We start from the raw sequence: 26566 nt of genomic DNA on the forward strand, positions 1-26566 counted from the left end.
TTCCATCTGTTTGCATTGTGGGCTAAGTAACCCAGCTTGGAAATGGTCTTTTTCCTAAGTTTTGAAGTCTAATAAAAATAGAAGTTAATCATGCCCGACAGGGCTGGAAAACAGACGGTTGAGTTTTCTTAGCTGTGGAAGTAAAAGCAAGTCAAGCTTCTGCTAAGCATCTATTTCTGTTTTGCCTCTCTTCTGAACACATCCAAACTTAGACTTGTTTCTTTGCCCATTTGCTTTCCCATTTCTCTGTTGAGACTGCCACTCAAGCCAATCACACTGCAAAACTTGCCCAAAATATATGGGAGAGGTTGGTGAATTTTGTTAGTGGTGGTTTGTTTGTTTTTAAAGCAGAAATAAACATGAGTTTATTTCATAGTTTTCTTTGACTGAATAGTAGTTTGGAAAGCAAATACAGTTATGAAACTAAACTGAGAGGAATGCCAATCATTGCTTTGTAGGCAGAAAGATGTACATCAACAGTGAATGGGATAAAATGTAACGTAAGCCTCCTGTTTCTTATCAGTGTCATTTCTTTCCTTTGGCAGTCAAATCAGAGGTTTTAGGAACAATACCAAACATCTTCCCATCATTTTAAACAGGTGGTTTATAACAAATAGGCAGACTTGTAATAAGAGCTATGGATTTACAGTCAGTGTGGAGAGGAAAGTGATGCTTTGAAAGTTCGTGACGTGAATGGTTAATCCTCAATAGCAAAGTAAAAGGTTTTAACCTATTTTTCTAATCATGAGTGGCAGAGAAATTTAATAATGTGTTGCTTAAAAATTGTAGAACTCTTTTCTTCCAAGTAGAAAGTTTGATATAACCGTTCTTTGCTCAGTCAATAGGCAACTTACAGAGCAGATGGAGTGATAATATTACATGTTGCTCTTTGCAGTATATCCGTGTGTCGTATGACACTAAACCAGATTCTCTGCTGCATCTCATGGTGAAAGACTGGCAGCTGGAACTGCCCAAACTCTTAATCTCTGTCCATGGAGGCCTCCAGAACTTTGAAATGCAACCTAAATTAAAGCAAGTATTTGGAAAAGGTCTGATAAAGGCTGCCATGACCACAGGAGCTTGGATTTTCACTGGAGGTGTTAGTACAGGTAAGCAATTACCAGCACTTTTAGTTTACTTAAGAATTCAGCGATGTTCATTCACTAATCTTTCCCACAGTCAGATTTAAGTCTACATGAATGAGTCATTACCCACTAGACCGAAAAAGGAGCATTGTAATCATTTGTGTTAATCTCCTACCCAGCCCGGAACACAAGATTTTCATGGGTCAATATCGATTTGCATTGCTTAGTGTTTCCTCTGAAAAAAATATTCATCCTTCATTTCAGTAGCAAGGAATCATCTACCACTAGTTACTGTGCATTCTTTTCAGTGGTTGGTTATCCTTGCAGTTAAGAAATCTCCTACTCCAGATTTGCTTAGCTTTACCTTTTTACTGCTATTTTTGTACAAAGATGTTTCTGTTACTTGAAAGTCTATTTCCTGAGCATGTTTTCATACACGACGCTTTTGTGAAGCTACACAGCTGAGTGTCATAAAACTCTGACACTAAGCGCGTTTTCCAGTCCTTCAATCATTATCACACCTCTGCTTGGAATTTTCGCTGATTTTTTAACAGCCTTCTTGAAATTTGGATGCTGCAGTTTTTGAGGCAGTGGTTGAATCTCTTAATCCCTAAAGTAAAACATCCTCTCTGCTCCCATTTGACGCTTCCCTGTTCGTGCAGCCAAGGACTGAGTTAGCCTTTAGGCTGTGTCATCTCTTTGAAAGTTAGTGCTCAGTTGATAATCCACGTTGAATGCCATGCACCCGAGTCACTGTCTCACCCTCCAGCACGCATGCACGCTCTCTGTCTTGTAATTATATGAGGTGTTTGTTCTTAAACAAATGACTGTAAATTAGCAATCTTGAAACACCAACCAGAAGTCAGTTTTACACGTTCCTACTTGAAGACATTGCAGTCTCTGTTTGCGTTTTCCTCTGGTCTTCTGGCCACTTGACAGTTCTATGCTTCTGTGTTTCCTTTTTGAAGACATCTAAAACATCAGTTGTAGAGCAACTCGGTGCAACTCCACCAGGAAGTTTTTGGCACTGTTCCTGGATTCTGTCAAAAAAAAAAAAGTGGTTGATGTGATGTCCAAAATTTGAAACGTGGGAAGAGTTGTTTTAATGATTCCCTATGTATTGAGCATTTTGAGGCATTTATTTAACTGTTGTTTTAATATCAATTCTGAGTGATCTTCAAAAAGCAGATTAGATATTAATTATAATATATTATTCATTATAATATTTCTGTAACAAGATCTTTAGCTGAAAGAAATCTTTATATCAAGTTATTTCTCAGAAAACTTTTGTTTTACAATAAAGGTCTGATGTTTTTAGGGAAGGCGATTGCTCTTCAGAAGAATTTTTCAGTGAAAAACTGTTTCTTGGATAACTGTAGTGTTGGGATTTTTTTGCTTGTTCTGACCCCAGTGCCAGCATTCTGTATGTGTCTAGCATTGAGAATTCCAGACAATGGTGCAGATTACACTGTGGCTGGTTAAGTAGCCGGGTAAGTCTTTCAAAGACTTCATTGGATTCAGAAGAAGATGTGAAAAGGCAGTAGGATTTAGACATAATGATTACAAAACAAAAGCATGGGGTTGTCTGCACTGCACATTCTCAAGTAAATACACCTGTTCAGTAGCGAAAGCAATCTAGGGAAGCAGGTAGCTCTGTGAGAGGCGAGAAGAAAATTCTGTTGTCTAGTGATGTCTCAAAAATGCCAAGAATGAATGAAATGAATTGTACCTCTAGGTGTCATTCGCCACGTGGGAGATGCCTTGAAAGATCATTCTTCCAAATCCAGAGGACGAATATGTGCCATAGGAATTGCACCATGGGGCATTGTAGAAAACAAGGAAGATCTGATAGGAAAAGACGTAAGTCTTTAAGGAAACTCCTGTAGAATTAGCAATGTCAGTTGTGTAACAAAATAGACTGTTCATCTTTTTGGAGTATTAATATTTTTGCTCTTTCTAAAGCATGCCTAAGAGCTGAAATGGAATAATTTCTTGGAGAAAAGCTGTTGTTTAGATATATTTGTTGGGTTGTCATGTAAGGCCTCAAAGTCAGTGCGGAGCTAGTGAGGTTTCCACTGCTTTCAATAGTAGGGGCCTCTCTGCGGTGACAGAGTTTTAGGTCCCAACTTCAGTGTGGCCTGCTGAGACTTGTGTAAGTCACGTAAGGGCCTTTATGTGTACAAGACTGGCTTTTATTGTAGATGGGTGCTCCACTGCGGCATATTAATTACTAGGAACTCCAAATGAGAATGCGTTTTCTAATGCAGTAAGAGGATTATGTAGCACAGCATGCAATCGAGGAGAGTACATTAATGAGCTTAGGGGAACATGCCGGAGAGTGCACAGATGTGACTCATCCTCCAAAGAAAACACTGCTGTGACGAGTTCCAATTTTGAATGTAAAAGCAAACTCCATTTCTAGTTCTCTGTATCTCCTTACAAAGGTCTGGTGATTGGTTTCCTCATAAGGCATGTGCTTCTGCTGGGCAGTGTGGGGAAATTCACATTTAGTTCTCAGTTCTAATCTAGGTGCATCTATCCTTCTGACACACAGGTAACACGGGTTTACCAAACAATGTCAAACCCTCTAAGTAAGCTCTCTGTGCTCAACAGTTCCCATACCCACTTCATTCTGGCAGACAACGGTACCCTAGGTAAATATGGAGCTGAAGTAAAGTTACGACGTCAGTTGGAAAAACACATTTCCCTCCAGAAAATTAACACACGTAAGTACAGTGGGACGAACGGTAAACCTAACATCTTAAAGGAAGGGAGGGAAGAAGGGCTTGAAATACTTTAAGGTATTGAACTGAAATGCTTCTTCCAGCTCTTTCTAGCAGGAATTTGGTCAGGACTGTGTGAGTAAACTAGAACATATGCTGTCTGATAAGTGGTGATGTGAAAGGATGGAAAAGCCAAAAAAGTAAGGATTTGCATAAACAGAGGAAGAAAAGTTGACATATTATAGTGAGGAGAAGCTTCAAAGCAGTAAGAACTTAAGGAAAGGGAAATGTAAAGACTTTGCGCACTTCTAGGTAGAATTTGTATGCATCGATAAATACGCAGAATGGGGCGATTTGTAAAGTTCCCATTTACAGGAATCCTGTTCAACTCGGTGGTTTCTGATTCTAGATGTTCATACTAATATTTTATTTTCTCTTTTATGTAAATTTGTTTCATCTGAAATATCACACTCAGAATTCTTTGATCTTCCAGATAAACTCAGCTGGGATTTTGATTTTTAATGAAGTTATTATCAAGATTATTTTGTATCAGTGCTTTCATATCTGGGCTTCTGTGCAGTTTTAAAACTTCTGCCAGTTGTTACAGCCTCTCTAAACCAGCTTTCTAGAATTCTTTTTGTTCTTACTTAGAAAAAAATCTTTTAAATGCATTTTTTCGTCAACATTTTTGTGGAAAAATACTATTTTTTTGAAGTTTAAATAAATAAAAGATTTTAGTAGCTGTCCTTTCCCAGCAACTCTAAAAGAAACCCACAACAACAACCTAATTAAAAGTGCTCCAAGAAACACTTAGTAGTCTTTGAATCCACACTTCAATTGAGAGTCGCTGGAGAGCAGGCACCGGTTCTACCAGTTGCTTTTCTGGCTTTTCACAGATGTTGTTGTGAACCGCGTAGGCTCATATAAATGTGAAAAAAAACAAACATTCAGAATAGCAATTGCATTGAACTCTACAAAAGTTTCTAGTAGAGATTAAGTTGTCTAATAGGTAGAGCAGAAAAATGAAGTAGAGTGCCAGGTGGAGCCACAAGGTGCAGTAAGAGATCAGCCACGAGACATCTGAATGTGCTGGGAGGTCTTGATGCATTGCTCTTTCCTTATGGTGAGCTTAAGAAACCGAACTCACCCGAACGAGGCCTCATTGCCTCCGAGTGTGGAAAGAGTGTCGTGCACTGTTGCCCACAGGCATTAGACATAGCTAACGTTAGCCACCATTCTTTTGCCTTTGTCCTCAGCAGAAGTGCTGAGAGAGTTGTAGCATTGTCCCTGGCGGACAAAGACGTCAGGGCCCAGAGGCGAGATGTTCGGCCTCATTTCTTTCAGTACCGCTGGGGCTGGGGACATGGGTTCTGACTTAAGTAGTGTTTGGTGATTTTTGTCATGAGCAGATCAAAGTTGGGAATACACATCGGAATTCAGAGTTCCGTGAAGGGCTGCAGCATGCCTCCTAGTAACAACATACAGGGAGTTGTTTTGTTTGTTTTTAATCGCTTCAAGCACAGGCATCTCTTCTGGAAATCTCAGCGGGAATCACTAAGGATTTCATGGACACACAGGCCGGCCTGTGCTCTGTGACGCTTCTCAGAGCTGGGGTATACTGACAGGAGGATGTCAGGAAGCTTCTGCTGTTGTTGTGCGTGGTGTTCCTGTTCTTCAGAGAGGAATGAAGGTTGAAAATATGAACTCTTTCACGTGTCCTCAGCTGTACAAAAAAGTGCCTCTTCTTGATAAAGCACTAGTCATTTTACAGATTAAGAACTGAATTAAAATGCTTATAATAGTGGGATTAGTCAGCTTTCAGGTAATGCTTCATCCTTCATTTCCCCGAGTATCTTGTGACCGAGGCTCCTGAGACCATGTGACCTGTGGGCTTCCCTTTGTCATCCTATGCCTGGAGATCACAGTGAGGCAGGGACAGCAAAGGGATGCTCAGCTGTCGTCTCTTCCATCGGCCAACCATTTCAGCCTCATGACAAAGACACTGATTGCATATTTTTTGTCTTAGGAGAAAGCATAGGTATATGTCACCTTACTGAAGACTTGCTGTAGGTACCCAATGAAGAGTTAAAGCATCAGAGATAGAGTAGCTGGGACACATCCAAGTAACAGTGAAGTTATTGAAGCAATAGGAGAATCATGTTAGCTATTTTATCTGTCTGTGGTGTCTGTCAACAGAGATTACAAACAGTTCACCAGCCCTGAGTGAATAAATCATCAGTATGGAGCTGATGCAAAAGCAAGGGCAGAGACACATCTTTTTTCCCTTAGGAGCTATGAAATGGCATATGGACATTTTTTTCTGGTGCTGGTCATGAAATGGCTATAATTTTTCCTAACTGCTCTGTTTTGAAGTGATGCTGTAATGCAGAAATCACATCCAATCATAATATTTCAACCTCTTAAACTAAGCTTCAATGACATTTCCTTTTTTTCTTGCTGTTCTGGTTTTTGCAGGGCTGGGACAAGGTGTTCCTGTAGTTGGGCTCATAGTGGAAGGGGGTCCCAACGTGATCTCCATTGTCTTAGAGTGTCTACGAGAAGAACCCCCTCTCCCTGTCGTGATATGTGATGGTAGTGGACGAGCATCGGATATTCTGTCATTTGCACACAAGTATTCGGAAGAAGGAGGGTAAGATTTTGAGATCTTCACCAAAGCTGTGTCTTGCTCAGGAGGACAATGTAGGACTCAAAGCCTTCCTTTCATTAAAAGTCCATAAAAAAACCCTCAGGGACAAAATGCTGCCAACAGAGGCATTCTCGTGTAAGTCAACTTTTGTTGCCTGTTTGATCATCTTAGTCCTGGTGTTAATGAATAGAAATTGTTACCACTCGGAATGTATTTGATGGCCCATTGAAATAAGTTTGCTCTGGGTGCAGCACACTGCCATACAGGCTCCATCGAAGTCTGCTGCACTGTACTTGGGGCTGGATTGGGCGTGTTGGATGCAAGGAACCAGTGGTTCCCAAGTATTACGCTCTTTCTCAGGACAGGGCTGAGGTTAATTAGTGCATATATTTGCATGATTTGTACTACCCGATTCTAATGTGTTGCGTGAATTCTCCAAGCATGCCAGACCAGCTGAAAAAATTGTGGGCTTCCTTCCATTCTCTTGCTGTTTCTTGCATCTGTGATGCTTCTTCAGGATGGTGCTGCCTGATGTCATCAACAGAGCGGAGGCTGTTGTCTGGATCATTCTGTGCTACAGCCCTCCTGCCCGTTGCCCAAATGAATCTGTAAAAGTCACTCCCAATCCAAAGTTTTCTAGAATCTGTTATTTTTATGGTTTGGTTGATAAAAAGTCCTAGTTAGTTTAAAGAAGATACAAAGCCTCTGCTATCTGTCTGGACAAATGCTCCAAATGGAAGCAGAGTGTTGCATTTTTTGGAGTTTACACATGGTATGCTTTCAATCCTATCAACAATATTTATGATTCAGGAACTTTTTGTTTCCTTTCGTTGACCAAGCCTCCTTAGCTTAGATCTAACTTTCATTCTTTTCTTTTTCTTTTTTTTTTTGTCTCATTCACGCTTCCTGTCAGCTCATAGGTGATTGAAAGAGCTTATCAAGATCAGTCTGTCCGAGATCTGCTCACTGCATGATTTTCTCTCCCAGTGCATATGATGCACGGTCTATTTTTCCTCTCCAATAATTACAGTGAGATAAATGTGTTCATCTGGTAAGGCAGGTCTGTAATGAGAATTTTTTTGCCAGCCCTGCTGACAGAAGAATCATTTTCTCACAATGAACTTTGAATTTTCCGGCACTTCGCAGGCTCAGCTGTCTCGTTGCTTTGGATGCCTGCTGGTAATGCCTGCCATCATCCGAAAATACATGTGTTTTATCAGGGAATGGATGAAGAAGGAAGGGCTCAGTTTCAGATTGCCTTGAGAGATCAAATATTTCTGACCTTTGTCAGATGTTTTTGATCTAATGTCTTTAATCATCTTTCGGTTTGTTTACTTCTCAGTTGAGTATTCTGAGGTTTGATATATGCTAGCAATTTCAGTCCTCCATTTAAGAGGATAACCAAGATAACACATCAGTAGTGTGAAATATTTTGGGGGTTTTAGCTATATTTTTTAGCTATATTTGGGGGTTTTTAGCTTTGCAACGTTTAGAGGTATAGGCAGGAGTCCCATAAGGTGTACTGCTGAAATCCTGAAGACTCAACTTCTTATCAGAAGTGTATCTATAATATATCACAGCATTAAGAGCTACCTGCGTTATATGCCAGGCTGAAGGAATAGTTCGAGTTCCCTGACAGTTCTTAAATCAATGCTGAGGAACTGAGGTGCATAAAAGCCAGTCTGGGTATGAATTTCCTGATTGCTGTTCAATCTTCATGAACACCTTCCGTGTACTGAATGCAAAGATCCTGTGTGCTTTTATTTATTTTCAAAATGAAGACATTGTACTGGTGGATAATTTATTTTATTTTTTTTCTCAAAGAGGAGGCCTTCTGGATACTCATTAATCCTGCCAACATCTTCTTTTATGTCTCATTTTTCATTTAGGATAATAAGCGAATCCCTTAGGGACCAGCTTTTAGTTACCATCCAGAAAACCTTTAACTACAACAGGAATCAAGCTCATCAGCTGTTTGTCATTCTTATGGAGTGCATGAAGAAAAAAGAACTTGTAAGTGTCCTGAAAGTCATTCACAAAGATCATTTCTGTGATGAGACTATCGAGTACTTTCAAGTGCTGTTCTCGCAGGGTTACAGTTTAACCATTTTTGTCTGTCTCCCATATAGCTCTATAGAGGTCCACAATCATTCACTCATAAGCGTAGGCCAGGAGAGGGGGTTTGTCTTCTGGAAAGCCTCTAAACCCAGTTTCAGGTTCCTCTCCTGTTCAGGTTCACTATACCTGGGTAACTAGAATTTCCATTTCCAAGTTGGCATTTCCATTAGTACTGGAAAGTAATAAAACTGTCAGAAAACCATCAGTTTGGAATGGCAGTTTTGTCATTGCTTTTCAAAATTCACAGGTTTGGTGAAGAATTTCATCAAGTTTATTGTGTTTACCAATGCAGGGATATCTTAGGATAATTTATGGAAATAATTTAATTAAATACTTCTGTGAAAATTAAATTTCAAAGAAAAATTGAGTGGAACTGTTATTTTTTAAAAAATCTCAAGCTTTAGGAAATACGAAAGCTTTACCATTCTGCTCTTTTTCGTATCTGCATGCTCAGACTCTCTCTTTCACGTGTGGTAATATTCTGTGTTTGATCTTATGCTGTAGATTACCGTGTTCCGCATGGGGTCTGAAGGGCAACAAGACATCGAGATGTCAATCTTAACTGCTCTCCTCAAAGGTGGGTTTTGCCAGCAGTTAGGAAGGATGCACAAACTGACCCCAGGAAGACAGTCTATACGCTGCCTCAGGTTCACTCTTGGTGTTCAAGTCTTTGATTTATTCACTTGAATTCTAACAAGTAACTCAAATATGCTTGGCTGAACATTCAGATGATCTTGAAACATAAAATCCAGATTGAAAGTTTTGTGTGGCTTTCGGCACCTGAAAGCCTGGGGTGGGAGTGCTGCTCCGCTGCTATTTCAACGCACTTTATTTGCAGTCCTAGTGTATATTAATATAGTTTAAAAAAAAATTGAGAATATTAAAAGACTTATCTGATTTATTTTTTTTTTTCATATTGTGCTCTTCAAGCCTTAAGGCAAAATTTAGGATCAGCTACATAGTTCTTTGGGGTTTGTTATGTTTGCTGAAATAACTGTATCCTGTCTGCAGGCGCACAGAAGTTGCTATGGGCTCAGTATGGGATCACTGGAGTCCCCAAAGCCAACGGGTAGAGAGCGATTCCTATACTCGTATCTACAGCATCAGCCAGAAGAGCTGAGAGGAGCAGACTGTTAGAACAGTTAAATGTCTAAAAAGTCAATGTGGGTGCTTTAGGGAAAAAAGGGAGAGAATCTGGTTAATCCTTTTGAAATTAGGATAATGGGGTTAATTGGAAGATGCTATAAGTTGATTTGATGAATCCACTGCTTTGTGGTAGAATTATTCAATGATGGGATGATATGGAGTCAGGCTTGCTGCTTTCTAACGCTTGGAGAAGTGAATTACAGAAGGTTGTCCAATCTTGTTTCATCATGCATGAAATACTAAGCTGTGTGTTTCTCTTTAGGTACCAATGCGTCTGCTCCAGACCAGCTCAGCTTGGCTCTGGCCTGGAATCGCGTAGACATTGCACGCAGCCAAATCTTTGTCTTTGGACATCACTGGCCAGTAAGACAAAGTTTTCCTAGTCACACTGTTTGTTAGCAAGTTAAAATAAGCAGTGAAATATTCACATCTTGGATTTTATTGGCAGGAGAAACAGTATTGAATTCTGCTTTATGCCCAAAACAATCTCATAAATTATAGGTTATCTCATAAATTAAAAATTTAACCCTTCATCAAAAGGGTTCTCCGGCACTGGCAGAGGCTGCCCAGGGAGGTGGTTGAGTCCCCATCCCTGGAGGGGTTTAAAAGAGGGGTAGATGGAGTGCTTGAGGATCTGGTTTAGTAGTGGACAGGTCTGGTTGGGCTTGATGATCTCAGATGTCTTTTCCAACCTAGTAATTCTATGATTCTAGGAATGACCTGTTTAGTTCGAAATGTCCTTACACTGCCATTGCCAGATATTTAGCACTAATTTCAGCTCTGTTGAAGCATTCACTGGAAGGAATCTGTTCCCTTGTATACAGCTGGACAAGAGCACGCCAGCTCACCCGCAAGGAACTTGTGTTGAGTTATGCCGTTGACACGTGCTAGCAGTTGGCAAGGTCCCAGCTGCCCATCAGATATATGGGAAGGAAATTCACGGAGCTGCTGAGAAGGAATTGCGTTGCTCAATTCATTAACAGCTGTGAAAATCCGTATTTGGATTAATGGAGCAAAATCCTGATGACCAAAAGAAACCATTGCAGAAAATGGGCCCCAGGCAGGCAGAGCTGTGCCAAATGAAGCAAGAAGCAGATCTTTAGGTCCTGAAATTGGATTTTCTTTGGCAAATTATTGGAGTTTGATGCTGCAGTAGCTGAATTCAGTGGTGAAACACTGCAGTGCCTTTGTTCGTCTGTGTAACTAAAACCCTCTATTTAAGCCAGTTTCATGTCTCTCTGTATTGAGGCTTTTTGCTTTACTGTACGAACCATCTGGTGCTGAATTACTATAAACTGTCCTGAGGAAAGCAGCCAAGAGAGACTGGAAGAAAGAACTGCCAGGAAGGGGGGGGTAATTTTATTTTTTTTTAATTCCTGAAACTGAACTGACATACAAAGGAACACCATTCATGGGTGTGATGTACATAATGGGGAGATTTATTTCATTTGGAAGCCCGTATAATTAAATTTAAACAAATGTTGCTGCATATGCTTTTTTATTCCTTCACTTAAAATAAAGGGATGTTTTCGATATTCAACGTTCACTAAAATGCTTATACAGAGAGGGTTTAATCATCCTAAAGATTATGAATTATTATTGCCATAAAACATTTATTTGGACAGAGTGTTCCAATCTCTGTATCATTGTGGTTAGATTCAGAGGTGCCACCTAGCAAGCGAGACTGGTTCCTGCCTTGGCCTATTGCACATTCCCACTCTGTAACAATCAGTGGAAGCAGCATCAGCCCATTGTGATTCCCCATCATTCCAAACTCAGAAACACTGCTTTCCTGCTGGCTTGTGCTGCGAGTTGCCAGGTGCAGGTTTGTCCAGGCTGACGAATGGTTCCTTTTTTTAAGACTAACAAAACCACAGACAAAAAGCCTTGTTGGAAGCTTGGTTCTGTAGCTCTCTGTGCAGAGCACGGGCAGCTGTAATCCGGTTTACATCCTCCTAGAGGTTATCTAACCTAAGCATTAGCTGGGGCAAGTGAAGCCTCTGGATCACAGACAAGCACTGTCAAGCTATTTGCCTGTGCCTTGGGCAGCAAGGTTGAACAGGGGACAGACGCTGCAAAGAATAAACGTGGCTGAAGAGGTGTAGACAGAAATACTGCCTGCAGAATGCAAATGAACCAGTTAGTGGCTCTCTTTCCTCTCCTTTCTGCCTCTGCTGTACCGATGCTATTTGGCATTGTGCAACATTCTTGTTAAGCTCTTCCTGTCCAGCTCCTCATCCTGTTTGTCGCTATTTATTTTTACAGTTGTTGCTTTCACTGAGAGCAAAGAAACTGAAGTGTCACAAGATTGACTGGTGTCTCTTGCCAGTCTTCTCACACTGATTTTATTTCGTGAGAGAAATCCTCCATAGTCTATGTACTTTACTACTTTGACTTTCAATGTTACTACGTTAGACGTAATGGCTTTAAAAAGAAGTGTAAAGCCATGGCTATGCAAAAAGGTCCTTTATAGGTAAGAAATCATAATTTTTAGCCGACTTCATGTGAGAAGTGGTGGGTTCAATATGATTGTGTGCAGTGAAATAGTCACTGTATGATCAACGAGATTTCTAATACTTCTAATGCTTTATTAAATACAGCCTTTAGGAAGCCTTACAGCTCCTGATGGCACAGCTCTTGAGAAGGAAAAAAAATCTCCAGCTCCTCAGACCAAAGCAGCCAGAGGGAAAGGGAAAGGGAAGAAAAAGGGAGGAAAAGGAAAAGACGAGCCAGAAGAAGAAATGGATCCAAGAAAGCTTGAACTCCTGAACTGGGTGAGATGAAAGTATTTGTATTAAAACTGTTGAAGAATTCTTTTTGTTTGTTTGTTTCATCCTGAGGGACAAAGAGAGAAGGAAAATACACATTTTTATTCTATAGAATACTCATTTGCACATTCTCACAAGATCAGCACTAGATTACCCAGGGACGCTCTTTAGTCTTTGAGCCAGGAACCCCTCTCTCATCCCGTGAGCACCGCATGCTGCCACACCACAACAGGACAAGACAGTGCTTATCCGTTGCATCCTCTTCCCAGCACTTATCAGAAGGAAGTAAGAACAGCAGTGGACATCATCTTCCTTCTTTGCACATGTTTTTTATTTATTGAAGGCAGATTAAAGGTCTTCATTTCTAATTGCTTCATTTTCCAGTTGCAGTAGGTTAGATTATTCTGTAGTCTGGATTAGAGTTCATGTGTCAAGGGGATCCTTTTCACTTACAGATTAGTCAACATATTTGGGGACTTGGGAAAGTCCCAAGTAATGAAAATGTTGATGGTTGTTGGCAAGCCAGCTCCTCTGTGCTCACGTAGCCCCACATTCTCCATTCTCAAATGCAGGTGAATTCCCTGGAGCAGGCCATGCTGGATGCGCTGGTTCTGGATCGAGTGGACTTTGTGAAATTGCTTATTGAGAATGGAGTGAACATGCACAACTTCCTCACTATTCCTCGACTGGAAGAACTTTATAATACTGTGAGTAAGCAGAATTAATAAAGTGCCCTGCAATATCTTTGCCACTGCATTTAACAGGGGCATCCTTTCTCTTCTCCTGAGACTGCTTGTTTTTCCAAAAAAGCTGAGCCCTGACAATACGAAGAAGTTGATAGTGGTAAAGGGGGCCGTTGCTACTACATAGAGTGTCCTGTTGTGTTCCCACATAGATGCCTTCCTAATTAATAACCCTACAGCAGCTTTCAGAAGCTGTTTGGGATGTAAATGTAGTGATATATTTTAAATGCATGTTCAGAATGCCTAAAGAACTAATGTAGATGGTAAAAGTTTAATACCAGCCTGTATTAAAGTGGTAAGTTACGTTTAATCTCAATTACTTTTCATGTATGTATTCTTCAATTTCATTGACATAAGTCTGTAAATTTGGTGAAGTACTTACACAGCGACTTTTATTCTTGGCACATTGCAGAAGTCACTATCATTTTCCCTTGCGGCCCAGCAAAGCAGAATGTTTTTTCTCAAAACCATAGAAAATCATGCATTTTTATTAAACTTTCCCCTGACCCAACCCACAGCAAATCCATCAGGAACATAACTCTTTCTAGGCTTTCTTCCAATCATTGAAGTGGCAGGTATCCTCGCATTGAAACAACGCATAACCTCGGTCTAGTCCTCTGGTCCCTTTATGGCTCCTGCAGCGAGTACGAGTTCAGACAACACCACAGGCTGCTGCGAGTTGAATCGCCGTGTGAAGGCTTGTAAGAAAGGGATTGCACAGCTCTTGAGAGAAATGTGTTTGCCATTGTAGCCCAGTTCCTTCTTTTCACCCCAAAAGCATGATGGCATGTGGTTGCTGAAGTTCTGCTTACAGTGCTAGATTGTTAATTACATTTACATTTGCAATAAATCTGAAGAACTGAAGCTATAATGGACCTTGAATGACTTTTGTTTCAGAGATTGGGTCCACCAAATACACTGCATTTGCTCGTCAGAGATGTGAAAAAGGTAAGCTTAACTAACAGCAGCAGCACATTTGCGTGTTAGTGTTAACCGTGTGAGTCAACAGAAAAAGCAAGCATAGCATGGGAGGAAGCGGACATTTGAAACGAGATGGTAGCTGTTAAGAAAAGGAAAGATTAATCACTTCTTGTGACAAAAAGTGATGTCAGTCTAAATTGGGTATGGCTGTACTGCACTGAGAGTCGTGTAAAAGGTAAAGAGAGGAAAGTTCAGGTCCTAGTAATGCAACACATCAGTGTGATTAGGTTGATACTGATTCTTCTCTACAAGAAGCTCCCAATGCAGCATTACAAACGCAGAGTGGAAGGAAAGACCTGCAAGGTTAACTGGAAGCCCCAGTCACGAGCACAGAATTTGATCCCTTTTGTTTGCTTCCTTGTGGGTTTTTTTTTTTTTGTTACTTTTCTCCCAAGCAATCCTACTTCTGCTTGAGAAAAAATCTGTTCTGTTTCTCAGTACCACCAGTCCTACATTTGTTATTCATTTGTTTCCATTACATGTAAATTTGTTCATTAAATATGAATAGCATCATTGTAAGATTTATTGTTGTATTTGCTCTCTTTGAGGTTTGGGAGCTTTTATTCAGTAAAATTTAGCTACATGAAATAGCCTGCGTTCCTTTTTGAGAAGAAAACTTGCATTTATTCCCAGGAGGTTTAGATGTGGGAATTATGCAGCACCGGGTTAATGTATAATTCATATTGACCTGCTTCATAGTTTAACACTTTTCTCATTCAGTGTTTGTCTTTTGAGTGTTACTAATGCTCTTCTGCATTCTGCTTTCTGTCTGTCTCTCCTTTTCATCGCATTTTCATGGCTCATTCATTCAGCGGCAGTCTCGGGGATTCAGTTGGGTTAACATGGAGGTGATGTCTTTGCTTAGGATGTAGTTGGTTCCTCTTAGCAACTGCTCAGTGGTGCTGTAGAATCAGTTGTTGTGGGGCGTCGCTTCAATAGTGAGGTGCAGTGTTCAGCTGCTCACTAGCACTGTCCAGTTTTGAGCTGTAACAGTGAGTTATAGTCTGCTTTTTAATTTGATTTCGGGCTGCACGTTAATCTAGATGGCGTTCTGCATTGAAATCTTACCTCTGTACATAATATTGTGAGGAAATATAAGTTTCCATAAAATGTAAAGTATGCCTGATAGTCACTGTGAAATTAAGTTGTGCTTTTATACTGGATTAATGATAATCGGTACAAAGTTATTTAATTTCATCACTATAACCCTTGCAAACAACACGGGCTTGTATAGACACTGATATACTGTATATGAAATGAAGATTTGTCCTCAACCATAAATACTGCCACCAACAAAGCAAAAGAAATTTGTCCCTAAAAATTACTCATTATTTGTATCAGTTATCATTAATTTTGTAGAAATATTCAGAGACTGAAAGAAGTGGTTGTAAATAATACCTACGTGCCAATTTGAACCTGGCATGATATGCCTAGCCAGGCAATTGAATGTACGTTATGCTTTCTTCTCCAAAGTCCTTATTTTGTCTTTTGTAATTCTTTTTTTGGTAGGGAAATCTTCCACCAGATTATCATATCAGCCTCATCGATATTGGTCTTGTGCTTGAATATCTCATGGGTGGAGCTTATCGCTGCAACTATACTCGAAAAAGTTTTCGGACGCTTTATAATAATTTATTTGGACCAAAAAGGGTAAGAATTAGTTCTTTCTGGATATGGCCATTGTGCTGATGGTAAAAAATAAGTAACAGTCTGTTCCTTTGTCCTTGTGAAACACTACATGTTAAATTCTAAAGAGATGCTGCAAGACTGAAGTTGAAACCAGTAGCAAAGTTATATAAGGGATCTGTAAAACAGCTGTGTTAAAGGTTTGGAGGACCCAAAAGGTGGTAAATGCATTGATCTGGAGGTGAATATCCTCCTATTTCAGTAGTTTACCACCCAAGCATTTCTAACCGTGGTTTGCCTATTTACTTATTCCTACTTGAGCTGCAGCTTGACTTTTTAGCTCTCTTCTAACTGTGAACTGTATTGGTCGAGCCAGGCCTGCTGATCCAGTAATTATAACCAACGGTGGCCTTGACTTGGGTAAGGCGGAGAGTTTAGACTAAATACAGAAGAGCTATGAACCTGTTACAGTAAGTCCTGCTAAGAATTGCTCTGAGCATAACTCTTACCCTACAGAAGCCACCACAGCCTCAGTAAGCATTTCAGAGTCACGTACCAATCCTAAGAATATCTAACACGGCCCTCATTTTGTTGAAAAGCCTTTTCTGAACGAATAGAATCATCATCTTCATTAGTTTATTTATTGGTTTGGTTCTGTTTGCAGTCAGTTGACTCTCCCTAGCCCGGCTACAGAGAGCCCCACGCTACGAAAGCAGCCCCACAAATGGTCAGCAGGCCACTCACAGCCCAAGCGCTCTGCAGCCCACATATAGGGCCCAGGGGGGTTAGTGCTAGCTGATGGATCTGTGCTTAGAAGCTCCATTCTTTTCATGCTTTGGTGACCGTGTGGGGATTTTAATTCTCAGAGCAGTATATTATTCAATTGTTCACTTAAGTTTCCATCTGAATCAAAATATTTCACTTGGGTGCAGGATGGAAAATATTTTGTAACCCATTGCCTTCCTGCAAATGGGGAGGGAAAGTAATTAATTGTACCGTTATTTGTAGACAAAAATGTGTTTTTCCTTGGTCTTTGAATTTTTCCTCTTATCTAATGCATTTTCTTTTCTTTAATATTCAGCCAAAAGCCCTTAAACTACTAGGGATGGAGGTAAGTTGGATTTGTTGTAAAATACTGGTTTTATCAGAGCATTTATCAGTACAGTTCTGCTTTTGCTCTTAGCTTTTTCACTGTTACCATGACTTAAGGCGAATTTCAACTAGATGGGATCTTCCATTTTGCATACAGCCTGTGAAATACTTCTGATTTTTTTTATGGGTACGATCTTGAGAGCTGCTTAAGGTTTTGCTCAATAGTCTTCAGGCAGTTTTTAGCATTGTTATGTAGTAACACGTTCCATGTCGGAACCTATTGTAGATTTAATCACCCAGATGTGAAGGTGGAAGTCCATGTTATGTTTAACCTCTCTGATCAGCTTCCTATTTTCTAGTGACTCAAGGCCAAAAGCTCAGCCCCTCCGAGGTACAGACCTTTTTAATCACCACTGGTCACACATAGGTTCTTGGTGCTTCTCAAAAAGCACATTCTGATTTTCCTATTTCTTTCAGTAAGAAATGTTTTATGTGGCACAAACTGAAGTGTTCTCTCCACTTGACAGGGGGCATAGCCCGCTACCCTCTTCCAAGAGAAAGAAAAGGTGAAAAGAAAAATTAACATTTTTTTTGCTGAAGCAGTCAGTAAATTGATGAGACTCCAAGTGTTCGGGTTTTTTCATTTCCAGTCGCAGCAGCTCTAAGACAGAAGTTTAGACTCCTTTCTCTTTCTTATCCAGGGTTTGGGTTTGATTTGATTTTCCTGTTGTGGGGAGAACCTAAGTGTTGGTCCTCTGCTTCAGATTTTATGTCTGTGCTTCAGAGATGCTCAACGCTTTATTCATGTGCGTGCAATTAATGACCTCTGGATTTTCCATAAGAGACAGAGGTCACCACTTGCAGTTCTTAAAACTGCTGGAAGAGTAATGCATACTTAATTGTTCAGCTGAAAAATCACCTTTGGAAACCTGGATTGTGAGTCTGCGCCCTGAATTTGGATTTAAGTTCATATTTTGTTAAAAAATAGTGCATTGTGCTGAGCTTACTTTAACTGGAACTGATTTTGTAGAATGGTAATTGGTTTTACTTGCAATCCACTTCTGAGATTGGAATTGAGGTCTGCACTGACGGTGAGCCCTGTCTACACCTATATATGCAATGATCTTCCTACATTATTTAAACCCTAATTTTCCCAATCGTGGCTTTTCTTCCTTCAGGATCCTGCTTCATTGTCAGTACTTCCCTTCCGTAACTGCCATGTTGGTTCCTGTAGTAATGGCCTATCCTCCCTATCCCTTTAAGAAATGGGATTCCTATACCTCCCGTTTGCAGTGCGTACGTAAGAGAAGATTGGTTATTCAAAGGTGAAGACTCCCCTTAGTATCTTGCTGTCTGCCTGGCTTTTCCATTTGCATGTTCCCACTCTGTCCACCTGCATGTCAGTCTGAAAACTGCTTTGATACCTGTACGAGATGCAGCAGGAACAGATGCAGACCTATCAAATCAGAAATTACGGTGGAATCTAGTCATAGGGAAGTCAGGCTTGCTCGAGCTCTGCTGCCGCCGCAGTGGAATTACACTTGCGGCAGAGATCTCTTCGCAGTGCAGTGTAAAGCGATGCCTTCGGTACAGGAGGGTTCTACTGTACTTATCTGAGATGGGTGACTTGGAATTAAGTATGCAAGAAAGGCTTCTCTGAATAGAATATTAAGCTGCGTGTGCTTGCCCAGTGCATGCTCTGTCATGTGCTCTTCATGGTTTTATCGCTATCAGCATTCACTGTAGCAAACAGCAAAACCAAATTAGAATCTGAGCTGCTAATGTGGCCTCTCAGTACTTGTTCTGTGCAGGGTGCCGCTGTCTGTAAGCTCTTAAAAACTGATGGCAACATTGCTTCCTTTTTGTCCCAGGATGATGAGCCTCCCACAAAAGGGAAGAAGAAGAAGAAGAAAAAGGAGGAAGAGATCGATATTGATGTGGATGACCCCGAAGTCAGCCGCTTTCAGTATCCCTTTCATGAACTGATGGTATGGGCCGTGCTGATGAAACGGCAGAAGATGGCACTCTTCCTTTGGCAGCGAGGGGAGGAAGCCATGGCCAAGGCACTTGTGGCCTGTAAACTGTACAAGTCTATGGCCCATGAGTCTTCAGAGAGTGAGCTGGTTGATGACATCTCCCAGGACCTGGACAACAACTCCAAGTTAGTAGACACAGAGCAGAGTATATGTCTGCTTAATATAAGGAGTTGTCTGACTTGCTGAAAAGCTTTCCTTTTTGGTAAAGTACAATTGATTTCCAGAATGTGGGTTCACAGAATGCCATTTGGAGCCTATTAATCAACAGTAAAAAAGCCAAAAGGTGGTCTTGGAATCTGAAGGAAACACTAGCAAGGAGAATATTTGCATTTTTTCTGACAGAACCCATCTTTCTTAAGCTTCTCTCTCTGTAGAACTAGCTAGTTTTATTTCGCAAAGTTATTTTCAGGATCTACTCACATGAATTAAGGAGCATCTGAAGATACAGCTTCAGATGTTATCAGGCTATCAGTCTAAGCTAATTCTCTCTCACCCCTACAAATTTGTTTGGAATTTAGTAGATTGTCCCAAATCAAGCTTGAGACTCTGTCGTTCTTGTTGTTGTACATGTGTGTGGAAAAACATAGAATCATAGAATCACCAGGTTGGAAAGGACCCACTGTATCGTTGAGTCCAACCATTCCTAGCAGTCCCCAAACCGTGCCCCACGGCACCTCATCCACCCATCCCTTAAACCCCTCCAGGGATGGTGACTCCCCCCTCCCCAGGCAGCCTCTGCCGGTGCCCGATGACCCTTCCTGTGAAAAACTTATTCCTGATGTCCATCCTGACCCTCCCCTGGCGCAGCTTGAGGCCATTCCCTCCCTTTAATCAGAATCAAAACCCAAAATGCAAGCACACACTGATTCCTAAATCCAACTTCACTGGACTTATCTTTCATTTCCCAGAGATTTTGGCCAGCTGGCTGTTGAACTCTTGGATCAGTCCTATAAACACGATGAGCAGGTTGCCATGAAACTACTGACCTATGAGCTGAAAAACTGGAGTAATTCTACCTGCCTGAAACTGGCTGTGGCCGCTAAACACAGGGACTTCATTGCTCACACGTGCAGCCAGATGCTCTTAACAGACATGTGGATGGGGCGGCTGCGCATGCGGAAAAACCCAGGCCTTAAGGTACTTCTGCTCTGCAGTTTTCAAAGATACAGTTTGTTGCCTGCAACATTACATTATAAACAGCGTATGCATAGAACAAATTGATTACAGATTACAAACTAATTACAGATACTTTAAGAATGTACCTATTTATAAGCTAATTGTTCTGGTTTCCAAATTCAGGGTATTTTAGGAATGTTACTGCATGACAAAGGAAAATATAAATCCATAAAAGGATAATCATAATTGGAATTTGAGAGCGAAGTTGTGGCTTTCAATGAATTATGAGTTCTGTTCACCGAAAACATACATCTTTGATTAAAAATTAGTTGGATACCAGCAAAAAGATCTTAGTTATGGGTCCATGCAATGGGAATAGAGAGAAAATGAGCCAGATGTAGAAATGTGCGTTGTGTGAAACTGTGGTGTTTATTTCCATTTTCTGCAATTTGATGATTTGATCTCTCTATCGATTTTTATATTTACCAACGGTTGAATTTACAAAAAAACAAGTAACATGAGGAGGTTGGCACAAAAGAGAAACATGAGTGAGCCAATGCTAAGGCAGCAGAGCAGTGTTTTCTTGTGTGCGTTTTCGTGTGAATATAATCCTTTCTTTCTTATATAATGCGTTTGCTGTCAGCCGTATGGAGGCCGGTGGTGGTGGTGCCACCTGCAGTGTCACCTCCTCGTTTCCTTAAATCCCCCCATTACTGACAAAGTGCCGTGCCTGCCTTCCGAGGTCGTGCTCCCACGCTTGCTGACAGACACCTGGAGCTCTCTCTGTCATTCTCAATTAATTTCCACTTTCGCATGTCTCCCTCTTAAGCCGGTTTACAACCTTCAGGCAAGTGTCCTGTCCTGATTGCATCATGGTGCTTTCTAAATCTGTTATCCATTTCCTTTCTTTGAAGCATTGTTCAACCTGCTAATCTTGTGGAGTAAAAGAACTCTCCTGGTGCTATTTGCAAAGCTGCTTTTGCCTTTCACAAATTTTTTAACTATTAAAATTAATCATAGTAGGTAACTCTTCCAACTATCACAGAATTTCTCTGCACAACTCTTAATTCTGTAGCACAATTTTTTAACTGCAATGTATTCATGGAGATGGGAAGCCTTCCAGGATGCCATCTCGCCATTCCAGGCCTTCTTGCCAACGCTTCATCAGTCCTACTTATTCAGTTTTGGAGGTTTGAGGATAGCAGAGTGTCTAGAACACTATACAAAAGAAAATATGGTTTTGGGGATTTGCCTCGTTATGAAATCTAGTAATGTAAACAAATATTGCTATCTGAATTGAATTCTTTCTTGTTATGCAGGTTATAACAGGGATTCTCTTCCCTCCCACCATCCTTTTCCTAGAGTTTCGAAGTTACGATGATTATTCTTATCAAACATCAAAAGAAAATGAAGAAGGCAAAGAAAAGGAGGAGGAAAACGCGGTCAGTAATGGAGATTATTAGGAAGTCTTAATATCTCAAGCGTGCTCAGTTTTCTAACTTCTCTGATTGTGCTGTAGTTCACTTGGGTGAAAATCTCAGCTGTTTCAGTGGGATAAATATCAGTGAAGAATTTTAGGAGTGTGTAGGCTGGGTTCCCAAGGCATGTAAATTCTCTGTGTACTGGCACAGATCTATGGCATTTTTATTTTCATATTTTTCAAGAGTTCTGTTGCTCAGAGGAAGCAGCGTGTGGGGAACAGATGGCCAGGGTTTTCTTGAGGAAAAGCTACTTTTTTTACTATTGTATACTGATGAAAACCAAAAACTTTGGTCTTCCAGGATGCAAATGCAGATACAGGCTCCCGAAAAGGAGATGAAGAGAATGGAAATAAAAAACAAAAGAGCCTTCCAATTGGAACAAAGATTTACGAATTCTATAATGCACCTATTGTCAAATTTTGGTTCTACACAGTAAGTCACAATGATTAAACTGATGGTGATTGTTTTTCTCACACCTGCAGAAATGGGATGATTTAAGGAACTTGGAGGATTCTAGCATTAAAGTAATAACCAAGTAATAAATAAATAAATAATGCTGACTTTCACGTGATCTGTGGAGTAAAGCACTACGTTTATTAAGAGAAAAATACAAAGACAGTGAAACAGAATGAATGACTAAAGCTTACGCTGTCAGCCTCTAACGCTCCTACACACATCGAAGGAGGCCCTGTGTGGCTACTCACACGCCAAACTCCGTGCAGGCTCCCCAGTCCAGTCCCCCGATCCAAACTAGGCTGGCTTCTCTTGCTTCCCAAAGGCTCTGGCTCCTGTTCTGCGTTGAAATATACTTTGGGTTCAGATGAGTGCAACCTAGAGCACAGATCCCAATTTGCTAAGACTTAAGAGGTCCTTTTATTTAAATAATTAAACCCAATGAAAATTAGAAGACTTATTTTTGAAAAGCTTCTGATTTCCTCTTCAATGCATCAAGAATTATCTTGTGCTAAACTCTGTTCTAACAAAACAGAAAAAGCATTCTTGCTGCTTCTCACTGCCTTTGTGTGTGCCGTGTAGAAAGGATACTGGTTTCTTTTTTATTTTATTTCTCTTTGGTTAGGTTTTTTTTTCTGCAAAGCCATTGAATTCATTTTGGTTTCTTAACCCTGGGCTTCCAAGATCTCTGAAGTTTTTTGTTTGGCAGGTCACCAAAGACTGCTGTGAGGCATGGAGACATCAGCATCACCAGTTTGACATTTAAACCAGTAGTTACAGAAAATTGAGTGATAGCTCTTTTGACCTACACTAATGGTTCAGAACTTCGTAATGGAAATTAGGGGAGACTGATTTTTGCGTGTGTGTGGAAATCATCTCGAATGATTGAATACTGTCTAACTGTGGAAGGAGCTTGGGATCCATCACCTAAAGTCCATAAAGGATTTTGGTTTATGTTTTTGTAGATATCATACCTCGGTTACTTGATGCTTTTTAATTATATCATCTTGGTGCGGATGGAACGGTGGCCGTCAGTCCAGGAATGGATTGTCATTTCCTACATTGTGACATTGGCTTTAGAGAAAGTAAGAGAGGTAAAGTTTGATCTTAAGAACATCTCATAATCCTCAACGTGAAGATCACTCTTAGAGGTTATACTAGCATGGACTTGTGCAGAGGGCTGAGAAGCCACGTATGAGAGAGAAGATTCTCATATCCACAGAGCCGCCAAGTGCCCATCACCAGAGAGGGTTTCATTTATAGCCCATTGCCATACATTAAAACCTTCTGTTATTGGGCACAAAGGTCAGCCAAAAATGCTCAGAGGTCAGTAGTGCAAATGAATGCTGCCTTTCTCTTTTGTGCATTTCCAAGGACAGGCATGGCCATAACCCACAGAAGAAATCTCAGTGGGTACCGTCTTTTTGTTACTGATGTGGTCCTTGACGGGAACTGCAGCAAGAGAGGTGTCTGGGGAGTCAGCCGGGAGCACCGTCTGGCTGGTCTCATCACTTCCCTATGAGGAAGATAGCATAAAAACTGCTGCTGTGCTCACGTTTGCCCTTGGCCTGTCCTCTGATTCACAGTTGCCGTATCTCATACTAACTGCATTTGGAGATGAATAGGGATGCCAAGTCGGTCAGCCACATCTCATAGTTTAAGTACGATTGACTAAAACCCACAACAATAAAAGGTTTAATAAAGCCAAAATAGATCCGAAGATGAAAAGGCGGTCCAAAGCTGACTGTATTTAGCCTGGAGATGAGAAAGCTCTGGGGAGACCTTACTGCAGCCTCTCAATACGTAAAGAGAACTTTATGAGAAAGAGAGAGAGAGTTTTTTACCGAGGCCTGCAGCGACAGGACAAGGGGCAACAATTTTAAACTGAAAGATAGATTTTGATTGGACATAAGGAAGAACTTTTTAAGATGAGGGTGGTGAGGCCCAGGTTCCCCAGGGAAGCTGTGGCTGCCCCATCCCTGGAGGGGTTCCAGGCCAGGTTGGATGGGCCTTGGGCAGCCTGAGCCAGTGGGAGGTGTCCCTGCCCACGGAAGGGGTGTGGATCAGATGATCTTTAAGGTCCCTTCCAACACAAAACATTCTATGTTTCTGTGAAGTGGAAATTTGCCTGCTAAAAACTAAAAATATTGCTGCTTGGAACAAATTTTGCTGCCAGCAGAGAGGCTTTTAGACATCAATGTCATGTGACAAGATTGGTCTTTTTTCATAACTATTACTTCAAAAATGTAAACTGGTGTTTTTCCTAATGATTTCTTTGTTGGTTTCTTTTTTATTTCAGATTCTAATGTCAGAGCCTGGCAAGCTGAGCCAAAAAGTGAAAGTTTGGCTCCAGGAATACTGGAATATTACTGACCTGGTGGCTATTTCAGTATTTATAATAGGAGCAATTCTTCGCCTACAGAACCAGCCTTACATGGGTTATGGAAGAGTGATTTACTGCGTAGATATCATTTTCTGGTACATTAGAGTACTAGATATCTTTGGTGTGAACAAATACCTGGGACCTTACGTCATGATGATTGGAAAGATGGTTAGTGCCTAAATTGCTGTAAATTATGTATTCCAGAACTTCCTGAGAATTTAAATTCAGTTCTAATTTTACAAAGAGGTTTTCCACCTGAGTAAGACCCCAGAGAAAGACTGTGAAAAAATTACTATGTGAATTTCACACACACACGAGATGCAATGCTCTTGATTTCAGAGGGAATCTTTTTTATTTTCTTTTGCTTGTTTGTTTGTTTGTTTGTTTAACCTTCATGTAGAAACTTGTTCACTTTGCCTGCTTTCTGCCTCCCAAAGTCGTAACAATAAGAGATTGTCGATACTCTGGGATCATCCACAAAACTATCAGTTGCAGACAGGGCACGACACAGCAATGATTATGCCATCTCTTTGTAACTAAGAAGGAGTCTGTGCACGGCACAGTGCACTTGATGCAAAAGAGAACAGGGGTAGCAAAGATTTTATCATTTTAAGTATTTTTAAATATAAATCTATTACTCCTTTAAATGACTGTTTTTCCTGCATGCTTAATTCATGAGCAGTAGTTAAAGTCAAAGAACAGCATCAACAAAATTATTCAGGGGAATGTGTTTGTTCTTTTGATAGTTTCTTGTTTAGTTTAACGCGTGCTGGCAAGCAGACGCGTTGGTGCAGCCTGGTGATGATAAGAACCTCTGGATGGTCTCTCTGTGCAGATGATTGACATGCTCTACTTTGTGGTCATCATGCTTGTGGTTCTGATGAGCTTTGGAGTAGCCCGCCAAGCTATCCTGCACCCAGATGAGGAGCCTTCTTGGAGACTAGCTCGCAACATCTTCTATATGCCCTACTGGATGATCTATGGAGAGGTGTTCGCAGACCAGATAGACCGTAAGAGTAGAATTCATAGTAAGAGTCTGTTTCCTGTTTCTGAGGCAGATGATCAGATCCAAATTAATAGTTGTTTTCAATTTGGAAGTAGTGTTTTGTCTTTATTGTTGTTGTTGTTTTCTCATGACAGACTCCAGAGACTGAGCAATTTTCTGTTCCCCACCTGCATGTCCTGTCTCTCAGTTATTTTCAAATTCAGTTAAAACTGAATACTCTCCTGCCTAAGAGTGTAACAGGATTAAGTGTTTTGTTTACTTTCAGGGATCAACAGAGGTCATTCTGAAATGTTCTTTTGAACCATCTTTGCTAATAGTCAGTTTCAACAAGAGAAGCAAAAAATAAATAAACAAACTGTGAGTTCTGAGTTAACTCAACAACAATACAGATCCCCATAATCATGAGAAACCTTTATGCCAAATGTCATCAAAGTGTACGTGATTTGCTTAGAAAGGAGTATAATGCCATTTGCCTGTTTCTGAGCAGTGTACACTTTTGCAAAGATCACATCATCTTTGTTTTCCTTACGAATGCTTGTCTCATTAGTGTAACTTGTGATGCAGTAAATTACTCTTGACAAATAAAAGGTCAAGCCAGTCATTTATTGTCCGATATTGCAGTTTCAGTGCACATGTGAGCCAGGATAATCTTTTTTGTCTCTCAACTGGGTTCATTCTCCCATGGAGAGGAACAGACTAACAGGGTATCCCTTACCTTTGAGCCTCATAATATGCATTCAAATCCTGCTTCTCTTTGACTGAGAACGCTTGCTAATGTTTGATTTCTTTATATATCAAAACTCACACCTTACCAAGAATAGTGATCTCTTTGGTGTAAGTGGTGTCCCAGGCTTCTCTCATGCTTCCAGTCATTTCTCAGTTATATACCGAGCATCCTTGGAATTAGAAATCTTTCTTCAGCAGTGCAAAAGATTTGGGAGGAAAAAAGTTCGGGCTTTTCAGTTACACAAGTTCAGTGCATCTCCTTGCTCCAGTAACCTCCCCATGTCAGAAGCTTTGCTGTGTCAGTAGCTTAAACAGAAGCTAACTTGGAAACACCTGGGTTTGTTGTTTTAACACTGAAATAAAAGTGGCCACGCAAAGAGTTCTACTGGAAGAACCAGACTGCATGACAATTATTCTGCAGATTTCTTATGTCTAG

The 26566-nt window shown here is 40.6% G+C and overlaps 1 protein-coding gene across 12 annotated transcripts in view; it reads left to right on the top strand.

The window, feature by feature from the left end:
• Nucleotides 1-26566, top strand: part of TRPM1 (transient receptor potential cation channel subfamily M member 1) — a 93791-nt gene that overhangs the window by 50709 nt on the left and 16516 nt on the right. For 6 of the 12 annotated variants that reach the window (XM_054077225.1, XM_054077228.1, XM_054077227.1 and 3 more), the window contains 20 exons: nt 896-1109; nt 2821-2945; nt 3640-3811; nt 6284-6458; nt 8345-8468; nt 9078-9150; nt 9982-10082; nt 12320-12493; nt 13060-13194; nt 14128-14178; nt 15024-15059; nt 15721-15861; nt 16919-16948; nt 18801-19090; nt 19874-20102; nt 21401-21523; nt 21863-21994; nt 22981-23109; nt 24315-24566; nt 25234-25426. In XM_054077225.1, the coding sequence (XP_053933200.1) occupies nt 896-1109; nt 2821-2945; nt 3640-3811; nt 6284-6458; nt 8345-8468; nt 9078-9150; nt 9982-10082; nt 12320-12493; nt 13060-13194; nt 14128-14178; nt 15024-15059; nt 15721-15861; nt 16919-16948; nt 18801-19090; nt 19874-20102; nt 21401-21523; nt 21863-21994; nt 22981-23109; nt 24315-24566; nt 25234-25426 (2899 nt within the window). The remainder of the gene's footprint in view (nt 1-895; nt 1110-2820; nt 2946-3639; nt 3812-6283; nt 6459-8344; nt 8469-9077; nt 9151-9981; nt 10083-12319; nt 12494-13059; nt 13195-14127; nt 14179-15023; nt 15060-15720; nt 15862-16918; nt 16949-18800; nt 19091-19873; nt 20103-21400; nt 21524-21862; nt 21995-22980; nt 23110-24314; nt 24567-25233; nt 25427-26566) is intronic. The other 6 variants (XM_054077217.1, XM_054077220.1, XM_054077219.1 and 3 more) reach the window with 3 other exon arrangements.

This window comes from Cuculus canorus, chromosome 12, assembly GCF_017976375.1.
Source record: "Cuculus canorus isolate bCucCan1 chromosome 12, bCucCan1.pri, whole genome shotgun sequence".
In the NCBI taxonomy this organism is placed as follows: Eukaryota; Metazoa; Chordata; class Aves; order Cuculiformes; family Cuculidae; genus Cuculus; species Cuculus canorus.